Consider the following 13,655-nt stretch of genomic DNA (forward strand, 5'->3'; position numbering starts at 1 on the left):
CACTTTCGTATTTACTTTGGTCTTTAAGGGTATTTTAGTCATTTCACATGTACTTGACTGATAAACTAGCGTCCATTCATTCCTAAAACCATCTGTGTTACACTTTCGTAGCAGTCTAAAGCACGCATATAATTTATCAAACTTAAGAACAAAACTTGCAACACGCGGAAATCACATGGACCATCTGAGTCAATAAATAATAATTGGAAAGGGACTTTAACCATGGTTAAGGAAACTAACCCAAGTTAAGTTAAATGAGTTGGGTGGGTTGAGTTGAGTTGAAAAGAAAAACTAGATCAACCTTGTAATTGTAAAAGCCATTTCATTCATGTCAAATTGGAGGCTCATTCTTCTTCTTGTTCAGCACAATAATCAAATCGTATATGCTGATTCGTATGCTAACTGGTAATTTACTCTTTTGTTTCACTCACATTTCGTCAATTTTGAATCTAGGGCTCAATTACGCTGTTTTAGGGTTTTGTTCTATTGCATCATCGTTGATTAAATTAATTTCGGATTTCAGTTTAGTTGTTTGCGAATTACTGAATCTAGGGTTTAATTGATGGAAAACTGTTTGATGAACAAATAGCTTGTTGTGAAGTGATGAAATCATTTGATCTTACTAATTACTGTAGGTTTATTTGTTTAGATTATCTAATTATTCCATAAATTGATATGTATAATGTGCATGAATTTTGGTATGAAATCAGTTGCCAACTTCTTATAAGTTAGTTAGTTCTGAGGCCACGGGTTTGATTCACGCGAGTGACGAATTCTCGGGCACTGGGTGCTAATAAGTAATAAACCTTTGGGGCCAGGCACAAATGTAGCCGTGGCGCTACATGTCGTCCGAAAAAAACATAGGTTGAGTTAGAATAATCTAATTGTGATGTAATCATAGTTATCAAATGCGCTAGGCGCACTCAAGGCGCATAGGCCTTGTCTGGGGCCTAGGCGCAAGGCGCAAAAAAGCGAGGGCCTGAGAAAAAAAAAGTGCAGTTACATATAAGAATTAAAAATATGTTATGTATATAAAAAAATAATACTATTCTTCAAATAACTAAACAGAAGTATTAAATAAAATTTAATATAATCTAATTACTACCAAAAGTTATAAAATAGTCAAGATTTAAATGTAATTCCAATACTTGAATAACAAAATATTCAATGTAATTCCTTTGACCTCTCCTAGATCTAAGTTTCAATTGCACTCCATACGTTTCTTTGGCTCGGCGTTTATCTTCTCATGTTCATGTTGTAGACAATGCCGAAGCGCTCGTCTAGGAAAGAAAATGTGCATTTATTGAGCCTCGCCTGAAAAATGGGCATAGGCGCAAGAAGCGAGGGCTTTTAATAACTATGGATGTAATTGCTTACCTAATCTAAGAGATACTCATTCCATCTTCATTTATTTTATTAAAAGAAACAATTTACTGGCTTACAGCCATTAAGGTTGAATTAGTGTTATTCTTTTCTTGATATTGGTTATACTTCAGGTACTTTGACCCAACAATTTATCACAAAGCAAAAGACTTTCACTTTAAGCATCAAAACTTATGGAATGCAATAAAGACGAGGCGGTTAGGGCAAAGACAATTGCCGAGAATAAATTATCCAATAAAGATTACGCGGGTGCAAAGAAATTCATTCTGAAGGCCCAAAACCTATTTCCTGGGCTAGATGGTGTGTCTCAAATGTTAACCATTCTTGATGTGTATATTTCCGCTGAAAATAAAGTAAGTGGAGAAACAGATTGGTATGGGATTCTTGGTGCAAACCCTAATGATGATGATGAAACAATTAGGAAACATTACAGAAAGTTGGCTCTAATGTTACACCCTGATAAAAACAAGTCAATAGGTGCGGATGGTGCATTCAAACTTCTTTCAGAAGCGTGGAGTTTGTTGTCTGATAAACTCAAAAGGTTAGCTTATAACCAAAGGAGGAGTAATAAAAAGTTTCAACCACAAAGTGGCGGTGGCGCCCCACCGCCACCTGCTGCCAATGGAGCCAACAGTTGTGCAAAACGAGCCACCGCAAAGCCAAACAATCCGGCTGCACGGACTGATACTTTTTGGACCATTTGTCATGGATGCAAGATGCATTATGAGTATCTTAACTTGTATCGCGATCATACGCTTCTTTGTCCCAACTGTCGGCAGCCTTTTCTAGCCAAGGAAATGCCACCGCCTTCCAACCTTCCAAAGTCAACTCAGTCAATCAAGTCAACTGCTCCTCAACGACATCAGAATACAAACAATCATGCAAGAACCGCTCAAAATACTGGCCCACCACCACCATCTGGATTCAACACTGACCCGACTATTGCTTCAAAAGCAGCAAGTGTTATTAAACAAGTTAATGACAGACTTAAACGAGAACGTGAAGAATTATATTCCGTGTGGCCCTCAAAAAAGGGAGAAACCAATGATGTTAAAACCTATCATCACATGTCAACAGGTAATGGTAACATAGGAAATATTTATGAGTTTTCTGGTATAAATAATGCAGCAAATAGAAGTAGAGAATTAAACCCTTTTGAGACCCGACACATGCTGAAGAAAAAGGCTAGATCCGAGATTCTCAGAAAATTAAAAGAATGGGATTCTATGGAAAATTCACAAGAAGTCGAGGTAAATCAAAAGGTAGACGAGCAAGAACAAGAAGAACCTGCAATGAGCGTTCCCGACCCCGATTTTCACGAATTTGACCTCGATCGAACCGAAAATTCGTTTGACGATAACCAGGTTTGGTCTGCTTATGACGATGATGACGGAATGCCCCGTTTCTATGCATTGATCCACAAAGTTCTTTCAAGAAAACCGCTCAAGATGAAAATCAGTTGGTTAAACTCAAAAACCACCTCAGAATTCGGTTCATTTGACTGGTTAGGTTATGGTTTTCGCAAGACGTTAGGGGAGTTTAGAATCGGGAGACATGAGATCAACATGTCTTTAAATTCATTCTCTCAAAAAGTTGAGTGGATAAAATCCCCACGTGGGTCTGTTATTATTCTCCCTAAAAAAGGGCAAGTGTGGGCCCTTTACAGAAACTGGTCACGTGATTGGAACGAGAGCGTTCCAGATGATGTGATTCATAAGTATGATATGGTGCAAGTTCTTGAAGACTACAACGAAGAACAAGGCGTCACTGTCAAGCCTCTTGTCAAGTTTTCTGGATTTAGGACTGTTTTTCATCCACATACATACCAAACTGAAGTGAAAGTGATTCCAAAAGAAGAAATGTTTAGATTCTCACATCAAGTCCCCAAGTATTTGCTGACGGGCTCAGAGGCCGATAATTCCCCAAAAGGTTGTCTTGAGCTCGATCCAGCAGCTACACCATTGGATCTTATTCTGGAATCAACGACCGAGATTTCGTAACAGAGATGATGATAATGAAAAATGTGGAGACAGATAGTGAAGGTAAGTTTACTTTTTTGTTATGAGAAAGGTGGGGAATAGTTTAGTTTTGTATGGAGGGTATTTTGTTCTTTATATTATTTTTTATAAAGTTATATAATGGGCTAACCATTTGTGAGAGTTGGGGATTGGGAATTTGACATTCATTTCATGGTATAGAACACAATGTATTGGAAATATTTGTATGATTAGTTCCTAAATCAAGGACTAACTCTGTTTCTGCATCATCACTGTTTATGTTCATACCCCTTTTTCAATTTAGCTTTTTTTCTTCTTCAGCATTAGATGTATATATAGAGCTTATTTATGTTTAAATTTTGGTTACTAGAAACCTTGAAGAAAAAAAAATGTATAAATGCCTTAATGCTATATGGCACAGTGTGCTTTGCGCTTTTTAAAACCAAGCAGGGGAGTCGTAATAGAATTTTTGGTTTACATTTGCTTAAACTACTTACAGCTGACGGTTTTAAGGTCTGTCTAGAACTATAATAAAATGATAGTGTGAACCCATCATTCTGCCAAGTGCTGTCTTCGAGAATTGTTAATTTTTTTTGGCCTGATTGCGAGAAAAGTTTGGGCGTTAAGTAAACGAGTATTTTTATAATAAAATTGTGCTTATTGATTTATGATTTGAGCAACCACTCCACTTCTCAATGGCTAAATACCCCGACTGCGTTTACTATATCTGGTCTTTTCCATAACGGATCATACATGAGGCTACCAATAATAGATTCTATGCTTTTGTTTCTTTGGTCTTTGGAGACTGATATTTGGACAACTTGAAATGACTTCTCAAAGGTGTGCTTCTAGGCTTGGTCTTCTTACTATTTGTACTGAAACTTTCTAACACCTTCCCTATGTATTTCTCCAGGGATAGTGTCATAGAACCATCTTTCTTATCTCTAATGATACTCACCCGAGGATATAGGATCAAATAGATTTTATTCTTAACATGAAAACGGTGAGAACCAATTTGTTGTTATGATTAGGTTTATTTTTATAGGTGTTTGCTGCTATTTTTTGTTCGTATTTGCTAATTTTCGATTATCAGACGTTACAAGTATTTGTTGATTTATATTTTGTTATTATTAGATGTTTTCTTTTGTTGATATAAGTATTTGCTGGTATATGCTGTTATTATTTTGTTCTTGATTTTGAATCTTTTGTTGTAATTTTTAGGTTCTTTTCTTTGTTATTATAAGTCATTGTTTATGTAGATTGGTATTGTAGTTGGTATTTTTTCTTGCGTTCTCATTTTTAAATAAATTAGCATTATTTCCTACGTTCTCATGTTAAGATCAAAATGTACATGAACCTTCCCCCATCTATTTTGTTGGACTTAAGCCTTTCATCTCGAGTTCTTCTAGCACTTCTTTTCAACTTGTATATCTATTTCATATCCGAACATGCTATCTGCATATCATCTACACAACCCAATAGAATGATATAAGAGCATCCACAACAACAAACCTTTACAAACCGGCAGATCAGCTCCACATCAGATTTCAAACTTTTCACAAAAATCCAACTTTCTTTCACAACAACAAACCTCCACAAACCTTATTAAATATATTAGAATTGTATGTATATATAGTATGTATATGAGTATATGAGAGAAATTGACATTGAGACCCACCCTAGAAGTTTGAATTAAGTTTAGTTATGCAAATTTTAACTCACAAACTTTGCTCTACAATGGATGAAGTTCTAAACCATATAGATTGTTTGGTGTCACATCATTCAAACCTTGAAGAATTCACATTAGAGCTGCTAAATTTCTTCAAATGACAACAATCATATGACTCACACTTGTACCGTGTTTGTCCCATGAAGTCATCAACCTTCATGTACCACTGTCTGGGTGATTGTCTCATATCATAGTCATCATACTTGATTTGGTGATTTCGTTTTCTTATACAGAAGTATAAGAAATTATGTAATTTCACGTCTTTTTATAAATAACAATAGCAAGTACAATAGATTTGTTCAAATCATAAGTAAAAAAATCTAATGATTTTTTTTAACAATTAACTTTTTGCATTTTATAGGTTTGAAATTTGAATTCATGACCTTCTATTTCACATCTTAACCACCTTACCACTTCTACATAAGTATAATTGACAAAAAAATTCTAATGTTCTCTTTTCCGCAAACATTACAACAATAAAAAGAAGGTCTTACCCGTCACAAATAAAATGCATTAACAATAGTAAAGTAGAACTTAAATAGCTACAACATCTATCTAATTATTTTATAAATAAAACTATAATATTATAATAATGAACATTCTAATATGATTGGAAAAGAGAAGTGGTCAACAAGATACTTTTAATCCTAATTCCACTTCAATTCCAATATCACTAAAACTTTGACTTTCTCCATTTTGAAAATCAACTCGTTTTCTTTGGTCAATATCCCCCACTTATATTTTCCTTATATTTATGTCGAGAACAATACTCCCCCTCTCACACATGCATAATAGTAATCGATTTGGAACAACTCATTATTTTTATAAAGAAAAGTCAACATGGATCAAAGGCGAGTCGCTACCGAGTTGACCCAAGGGAAGGAGTTTGCAATGCAACTCAAGATTCACCTTGACAACGCTTCATCGTCTAAAGAGTTACAACATGTTTTGATCAATAACATCCTCGTTTCATACGAAAAATCTTTATATTTACTCACCACTCGTGGGCTCAATCCAAATGCTAGTAACAACGAGTCATGTTCACAGGCCGGTACGAGTATCACAAGGATAGGTTCACAAGTTTCCTTTAGTGAAAGCCCATGCAACGAACAAGTAAACCGCGAGTTTAAAGATCCTAATCACAAAAGGTCAAGTGCCAAGAGGTAATTATCCCTAATTCCTTATGCCATTATGCTTAAATATAACTAATTTCTTTTAAACTTATTTTTTTTTTGGATAAATGTACTTTGTAGGAAGAGTAATATGGAAAAGTGGAAGAATCAAGTCCATGTAAAGGGAGACATGGGGGTCGAAGAAGCTCTTGATGACGGATATGATTGGAGAAAGTATGGCCAAAAGGACATTCTTGGCGCCAAACATCCGAGGTATGCATTGCATTTGAGTTTATATAAATCTTAACAACTTATTGATCGAAGAAACACATGAGAAAAAAAAAACACTATTGATCATTTTCGCGCGCACGTACACACTAAAAGGCTTGATAATGAATTTGAGAGTTTGAAATTCTAACCTCTTCTTTTGAAAACGAGTTGACTCAAATAGTAATTTAACAACCAAAGTGAAACTTTTTTTTTAAGAACCTACTTATATAAAAACAAGTAGTAGTCAAAAGTTGATACACCATTCAACTGATTACTGATTACAACGTATATATACTATTTAATCTGGTTTAAATTTTTTTTGCTATTGAGATGAAGCAAAAAAAAACATCAAATCGATAAATATTTTTATATTTTGCTTTTTCAAACTACAAATTATATTCATTTCAATTTTGATATATTATTATTATTATTTAAAAACAAACATACGTACGATAACGAGACGTCCATATCCTGCAACTTTGCAACTGACGTGGGGGACCCAAGTCTTTTCATAAAAGAGGCTAATTCATTTGATTAATATTGAAATTGATTTATAAAGTTAGTATCAATTATGATGATGTATAGCCTTAAATAAACGTATCCACTTGTGCTAGAATTTATGTTACCTTGCTACTTAAAATTATTTTCTTACATATTATATGAGTTGAACAACTTAGCCCGAATTTTACATGCTTACTTAAATAGGTTAATTGGTAAATCCAAATTTATTAATTAAACAAAATATATAATAGTCAAACTAATCTCCTGAACATGATCGGAAGAAATGGTGTAGTTTTGGTTTTGTCAATCAGTCAATGTCCCGATGTAACGCTCTTCCTTTTTTCCGTTGTTTATGGTCTTGTTGTTAGTTTTTTTGTTCCTACGCAAACATCATGTCTTAAACTATCCAAATACTCGAATCACACAACTACACAAGAAGTCAAGCCATAAAACCATCAAAATACTCGATGTTGCACAAAGTCGTTCAAAATTGCAATGAAATCTTTAAAATGCGACATCTAATGTAATATTTCAAAAATAACGCCTAACAAAATCTTTATGGAATGTCTAATGAGTTTATTGTTATGTTGCAGAGGCTACTATAGATGTACTTATCGCCAATTACAAGGTTGTCTTGCAACCAAACAAGTGCAAAAATTAGACAAGGATCCAAGCATCTTTGACATCACCTATCTTGGAAGTCACACATGCAATCCTGAATCTCGCTCAGCTTCAACACCGCAAAACCAGTCCTTCCAATCCTTTGAAGCTATACGTCCCACATCGTTTCACTTCCCTTCGTCGTCTAACAATCTCCCAATGCATGATAACACTTTTGACCGTGGAGTGACATCAAGGTCCACCTTTTCTCCAGAGTCAGAACTCCGAGTTGAGAAAAACCCGAGGACAGTGAATTCAGGTCCTGCGCTAATTGACCATGTTTCAGCTGAAACATCTACAAGGTCTCATACTGTTGATGTGGGCTTTTCATTTGATGAATTGGAATTTGCTAATGGCTTCAATTTTGATCACTCAATATTTTATAATTAAGTAAAACAAGGTATAATGACTAGACTTTTAAGTTAACTTAACTAATGTCAAAGAATTATAGTTTTATTTATTTTAGTACTTGTATAATTATCTTAATTTTCGACTTGGAAGATTTTGTAACAAAAATTAATTGACTTTTGTACAACAACCGCACAATATGAATGTTATAGGTCATGTTTAATAAGTATTATTTCTAATAATGTAATAACATGGGGATTACCTGTTTATAATAGAATTATATCTTGAGTTTTCTAAACTTCTTGTAACTATGTTGGTGCATGATGTCAGTAGTTCAGTATCTTGTGTTTATCTGTGTCTGTAATCATTTAGTTTGTTTGTTTCATGTTGAATACTGTTGATTTTGTATGTTCGCTAGTATGTTTAAGCGAACTTGATAGGCTAGCGAAGTTAAGACAACTTCGCCTAGGGTGTTAGGCGAAGTTGTCGAGGTTTATAAAACCCCTAACTTCGGCCATTTTGTTGATGTTTTTGGGAACGACGTGGTTTGGTGATCTTTAGTATCACGTGTTGGCTATTGCAATAAATCAAGTTTTACAGTATAACCTCGTGTGTTTACAAACATATTCAACGTATCAATCGTCTCGACACTCGTATCGTATACGTGGGGATTCCGCACCCTCGTACTACGAGATACTCCTGTGTAGATCCGGCTGGGAACCTACAATTGGTATCAGAGCATTTTGCTCGTGATTGTGTGGTTCGGGATTATCACACGGGTGTCAAGATTGTTCCGTTAGACCATTCACGGAACGAGTTTTCGTTGAAATACCTCGTTTTTGTCATTTGCTCCTCTTCCCTCATCAAATATACCTACAAATCACCCTCGCGTCCCTCGCAATCGACCTAATTAAACCTGCAAAACTCCAGTGTTCGTCAGGCGAAGTTTCCGTCACTGAAACTAGGGTTTTCAGCGAAGAAATAGGGTTTTAGCGAAGTTGAGTAGTAGCGAAGTTAAGTAGTAGCGAAGTTTAAGTTCGCGAAGTTAATCTCCAGTGAAGTTACAAGCTAGAGCGAAGTTATACTAACTTCGCTATAGCTGTTCACAGAATTCGGTTTTCGATTCTTGAATCACCATTCTTTCAACTATGACTTCGTTAAACATCACAGAACTGGTAAAAATGGAGGTTGAAGCTGGTTCAGCAACTAAAGCTCCGAAGCTGCTTAAAGGTACCAATTTTGTTGCATGGAAAGATAGATTTGAACAGTATGTGAAGTATCAAGACGCAAAGATGTGGGTTTGCATTCAAGACGGGTACATTCCACCAACGTCCATGTTTGAAGGTCGTGAACAGATTAAGAAGTACAGTAAGATGGAAGATGATGAAAAGAAAATGTATGAGGCAGAGAGTAAAGCGCATGCAGCTATTACAATGGCACTTCCATAAGAGATTCTTCATACCTTCAAAAAATACAAAACTGCTAGAGAGCTATGGGAAGCACTAGAGAATAGATATGAAGGAAATGTTGGGATACGTACCTCCAAGACAAAGCTGCTAAAAACCCAATTCTCCGTATTCAAGTATCTGAAAAATGAATCACTTGATGATATCATCACACTATATTATCATTTGATGACCGAACTAAATAATTACTCCATTGAATACAAGGAAGAAGAGATAGTAGAGAAACTTCTTGATGCTCTCCCACCAAAATGGGAGATGTACACTGTTCTAATGAGAGAAGATAATGACTTTGAAAAGATTGATTTGGAAACAGTGGTCAATAAGTTATGAAATTTTGAACTCAACATGGTTCGAAAGGAGACACCGACTGATCAGGTTCAGGATCCGGGAATGTATGGTGCGAAAGTCACTCCAAACTCAAGTTCAAAATCAGAATCCACTGCCTACTACTCAAAGGGGGAATCAAACTCCACTCCAGATGGTCATGTGATACTCAATATGGATGGTGACGTATGTTTCGTAGCAGGAGGTAGTAATTCCTCAAAACCTCAAACTACAACTGGAAATTTCTCATCCAATGCTCCAAGCAATAACTACTCACAGATGCCCATGAGTGTAAAATCAGCTGAACAGCAGTTTGCTCTCTATGCATCCTTCATTGCATCTTATGAGATCAAAGGTAAAATAGTAGACCCTGCAACTTTGGATGAATACTATGATCAGATCGATGCTGATGATCTGGAAGAGATGGATCTGCAGTGGCAAATGGCTATGATAGTAAGAATGGTAAAGAGATTTATGAAGAAAACAGGTAGAAAGTTTGTTGGAGAAAGACCAGGGTTTGATAAGTCAAAGGTTTGCTGTTATAACTGTCAACAAAATGGTCACTTTGCTAAGAAATGTACAAATGAAAGAGTCGAACGAAGTCAGAACAGGCCTGCTTAACAGAATGGGGGTGGTAGTGAAAATAGGGCTATGGTATCTCAACAGAACGGTGGATACAACTGGAATATACAAGTTTAGGAGGTGTTTCGAACAGACAAATCTGGTAAACAATGAAACTGAAGGAAGTGGGAGAGAGACGGGGGAAGACCAAGCATACATAGCAGAAGTGAACGATCAGCTCTCTGAGGTAAGTTCTGAACTTCATTGTGAACAATGTGAAAACCTGTCTGATCAATTGAAAACATTAACTGATCAGTTTGTTAGTTTGGATACTCAATTTAAAAACTTAAAAGAAGAACATCATTATTCTAAAACTAAAGAAAATAGTTACTCGGTAAAAATAAAAGCTAGTGAAAAGGATATCAGAAGTCTTAAAGCCACTCTAGCTGAAAAAATACAAGTGATTGATCTTAGTTATGAAGTGTTAGAAGAAAAGACCAAACTAATAGCTGATTACCAGGTAAAAGTGGTGGAACTGAACAGAAAAATTGAACAATTTAGAAATTCTTCGGCAATGTTAGATCACATCATAAGTGTTCAACGTTCCCCGGTTAACAAAGGGGGAATTGGATTTTCTGAAGTTCCACCACCATACAACAATAACTATACCTATGATCCTAGTAATCAGCAATCTGCAAATGTTGAGATTAATCAGACAATTCCAATCAAAATATCTGCTAAAGAAACTGAAGTTAATAAGAGTGAAACAAGTAAGTCAAGTTCTAATGTCACAAGTTCTGTCTCTAGCTCTGTCTCGTCAAATTCGGACAAGTCGTCCGAATCGGGTGAGATAAAAGAAGAGGTTGTGTTACTAAAACGAGGGGAGGACTATAAGTTTGATGAAAAGAAATCTTCCCTAAATCCGTTCGTCCCACCGTATGTGACACAAACGGATAGTAAAGCAACCTCGACATCTGCAATAACTTTTGAGATGAAAGTTCAAAACAACCAGAATAGTTCGAACAGAAGTTGCTTTAGATGCAACAGGATAGGACATCTTGTCGCTGATTGTCCTATGGAACAAAGAAAACCTAGAAATATGAGGCCTACTAAAACTGAGTACAAAACGAGTACTAATTATGATGCTGGTAAGAACACTAATACATCAAATTTAAATCATTGGTCTAATCCAAGATTTCAAAGGAATCAGTCTTGTTTTTTCCCAGTAAATTACCAAACCAATAATTATAATTCAATTAACTCACGAAGGTTTGGATGGCCTCATACCCAGTCATCTAGAAGTTTTTCTTACAGAACTTATAGAAACTCTCATCAAACTAACTTTGGGCAACCAAGATACTGGATGCCGGATAACAGATTTAATCAACCCAAGACCAGAAGGTCTTGGGTCCCCAGATTTTAATCTGTTTCTTTAATTATGTAGGAACAGTCAAACAGGGCTGTAAACAATATGTGGGTTGTTGACAGTGGCTGTTCCCGGCACATGACTGGTAACAAGAAATTGTTACGTGACTGGAAATATGTTCAAGGAGGAAGGGTTAGTTTCGCAGGGGAAAGTGGAGGAAGAATTAGTGGTATTGGGACTGTGACGAATGGAAGAATAAAGTTGGAAAAGGTGAATTTTGTGAAAGAGTTGAAGCATAACTTGTTGAGTGTATCTCAGATCTGTGATAAAGAATACACTGTTCATTTTACTAAATATGAGGCACTCGTACTTTATCCTGGTTTCAAGATACCAGAGACGTGGGTTGTAATGAGAGCTCCAAGAGAGAAGAACACGTATGTGATGGATATGAGATCAACCGAGATAACAACAGAAGAATCATGTCTCCTGTCAAAAGCAACAGAATCTGAGTCAGAACTGTGGCACAGAAGAATGGGTCATATACATCTTCGTAAGATGAACTACATAGTGAAAAATGGGTTGGTACTAGGGGTTCCTTTGAAGAATTTCAATTTTGAAGACCAATGTGTATCATGCAAGAAAGGAAAACAGCACAAGAAACTTCATCACTCCAAGAAGGTTAACTCAATTGTCAGCACCTTGGACCTACTTCACATGGATCTCTTTGGTCCTGTGAATGTAAAGAGTCTAGGAGGAACTTCATATTGTTTGGTGGTCACCGATGATTACTCTCGATACTCTTGGGTCTATTTTCTGAAGGAAAAATATGAGACAGTTCAGTTGGTAATTAACTTGATTACCAAGGTGGAAAATATTGTTGGGAGAAAGGTTAAGTACATCAGGAGTGATAATGGTACAGAGTTCAAAAACTATCAGATGGAGATGTTCTGCTTACAGAAATGGATAGAGCATCAGTACAACACCCCATATACTCCGCAACAAAATGGAGTAGCTGAGAGGAAGAATAGAACGCTAATCGAAGGCGCCAGGACCATGCTGGCAGATGCTAAACTACCCGTGGTGTTCTGGGCTGAGGCTGTTGCTACAGTATATTATATCCTTAATCGTGTCTTAACTGTTAAAAGATTAAATAAAACCTGTTATGAACTTATGCATGGTAGAAAGCCAAACTTGAAGGGTCTTGAACCTTTCGGGTCCCCATGTTCGATATTAAAGACTAACTCTAAATTTGTTGAGAGAGCTGACGAAGGTATCTTAGTTGGCTATGTTGTTGGGACACCCAACAGAAGAGTCTTTAATCTATCAAACAACAAGGTTGAGGTGGTCTGTAACACTGACATTACTAGTTACAAATCACCAAGGCCTAGCATGGGACCGGCAGAGGCTTTCGACTATGATAAGCTATTCAAATCATTTAATGTGCCCTACTTGGATTTTGCAGACATTGATGAGAAAATGGCCTCACAGATACTGTATGACGACGAGGAGACCATTGTGCAACGTCCACGATATGATGAAAATCAACCGACCTCGTCAAGTGCGGTTGAAACTCCTGCTGTCTCGAATGAAGATGAATTCTATAATCCATTTCACACTCAACCTCAGTCTCACACTGATGAACTTTCTTCAAATCTTGAGAATGATCTGGAAGTCGGTCCGGTACAGTCCACCAAAATTCACAAGAATCATCCTCTGGAGAATGTGATTGGTAATCCTTCTGATGGTGTACGTACTAGAAGAAGTTTGGATGAACACACGTGTGTTTATGCAAGCATTAAAGAAACCTGTATTATAAATGAATGCTTGTACACCTGCTTCATCAGCCAGATTGAACCAAAGAATTATCAATTAGCTTTGAAGGATAGCTCGTGGGTTGAAGCCATGCAGGAAGAACTGGCACAGTTTGAGAAAATGGAA

The 13,655-nt window shown here is 36.3% G+C and overlaps 2 protein-coding genes across 3 annotated transcripts; both read left to right on the plus strand.

Moving 5' to 3' along the window:
- The first annotated feature begins 363 nt into the window (after positions 1-363).
- LOC143578417 (uncharacterized) lies at positions 364-3,588 on the plus strand. Of its 2 annotated transcripts, XM_077062009.1 has the most exons (3): positions 373-405; positions 1,262-1,365; positions 1,497-3,588. In XM_077062009.1, exon 3 carries the CDS (start codon positions 1,557-1,559, stop codon positions 3,381-3,383), a length of 1,827 nt encoding a protein of 608 aa, XP_076918124.1. In that variant the 5' UTR covers positions 373-405; positions 1,262-1,365; positions 1,497-1,556; the 3' UTR covers positions 3,384-3,588. The 2 variants fall into 2 exon arrangements, with proteins under 2 accessions (XP_076918123.1, XP_076918124.1); XM_077062008.1 differs by lacking the exon at positions 1,262-1,365 and having other exon boundaries at positions 364-405.
- Positions 3,589-5,704: 2,116 nt separating this feature from the next.
- Positions 5,705-8,042, plus strand: LOC143578415 (putative WRKY transcription factor 53). Its single transcript, XM_077062007.1, has 3 exons — positions 5,705-6,272; positions 6,363-6,494; positions 7,586-8,042. The coding sequence occupies exons 1-3, from the start codon at positions 5,950-5,952 to the stop codon at positions 8,040-8,042; spliced, it is 912 nt and encodes a 303-aa protein (XP_076918122.1). The 5' UTR covers positions 5,705-5,949.
- Positions 8,043-13,655: the final 5,613 nt, after the last annotated feature.

The sequence above is a fragment of the Bidens hawaiensis genome, unplaced genomic scaffold, assembly GCF_021521415.1.
Source record: "Bidens hawaiensis isolate Kalapana, Puna unplaced genomic scaffold, B.hawaiensis_p1.1 tig00029272_1, whole genome shotgun sequence".
NCBI classification, from domain to species: Eukaryota; Viridiplantae; Streptophyta; class Magnoliopsida; order Asterales; family Asteraceae; genus Bidens; species Bidens hawaiensis.

Coding starts and splice junctions, on each gene's coding strand:
- LOC143578417 (XM_077062008.1), top strand. CDS start 1,557: ATGGAATGCAATAAAGACGAGGCGGTTAGGGCAAAGACAATTGCCGAG.
- LOC143578415 (XM_077062007.1), top strand. CDS start 5,950: ATGGATCAAAGGCGAGTCGCTACCGAGTTGACCCAAGGGAAGGAGTTT. Junction 6,273..6,362: donor AAAAGGTCAAGTGCCAAGAG/GTAATTATCCCT, acceptor TGTACTTTGTAG/GAAGAGTAATATGGAAAAGT. Junction 6,495..7,585: donor CTTGGCGCCAAACATCCGAG/GTATGCATTGCA, acceptor GTTATGTTGCAG/AGGCTACTATAGATGTACTT.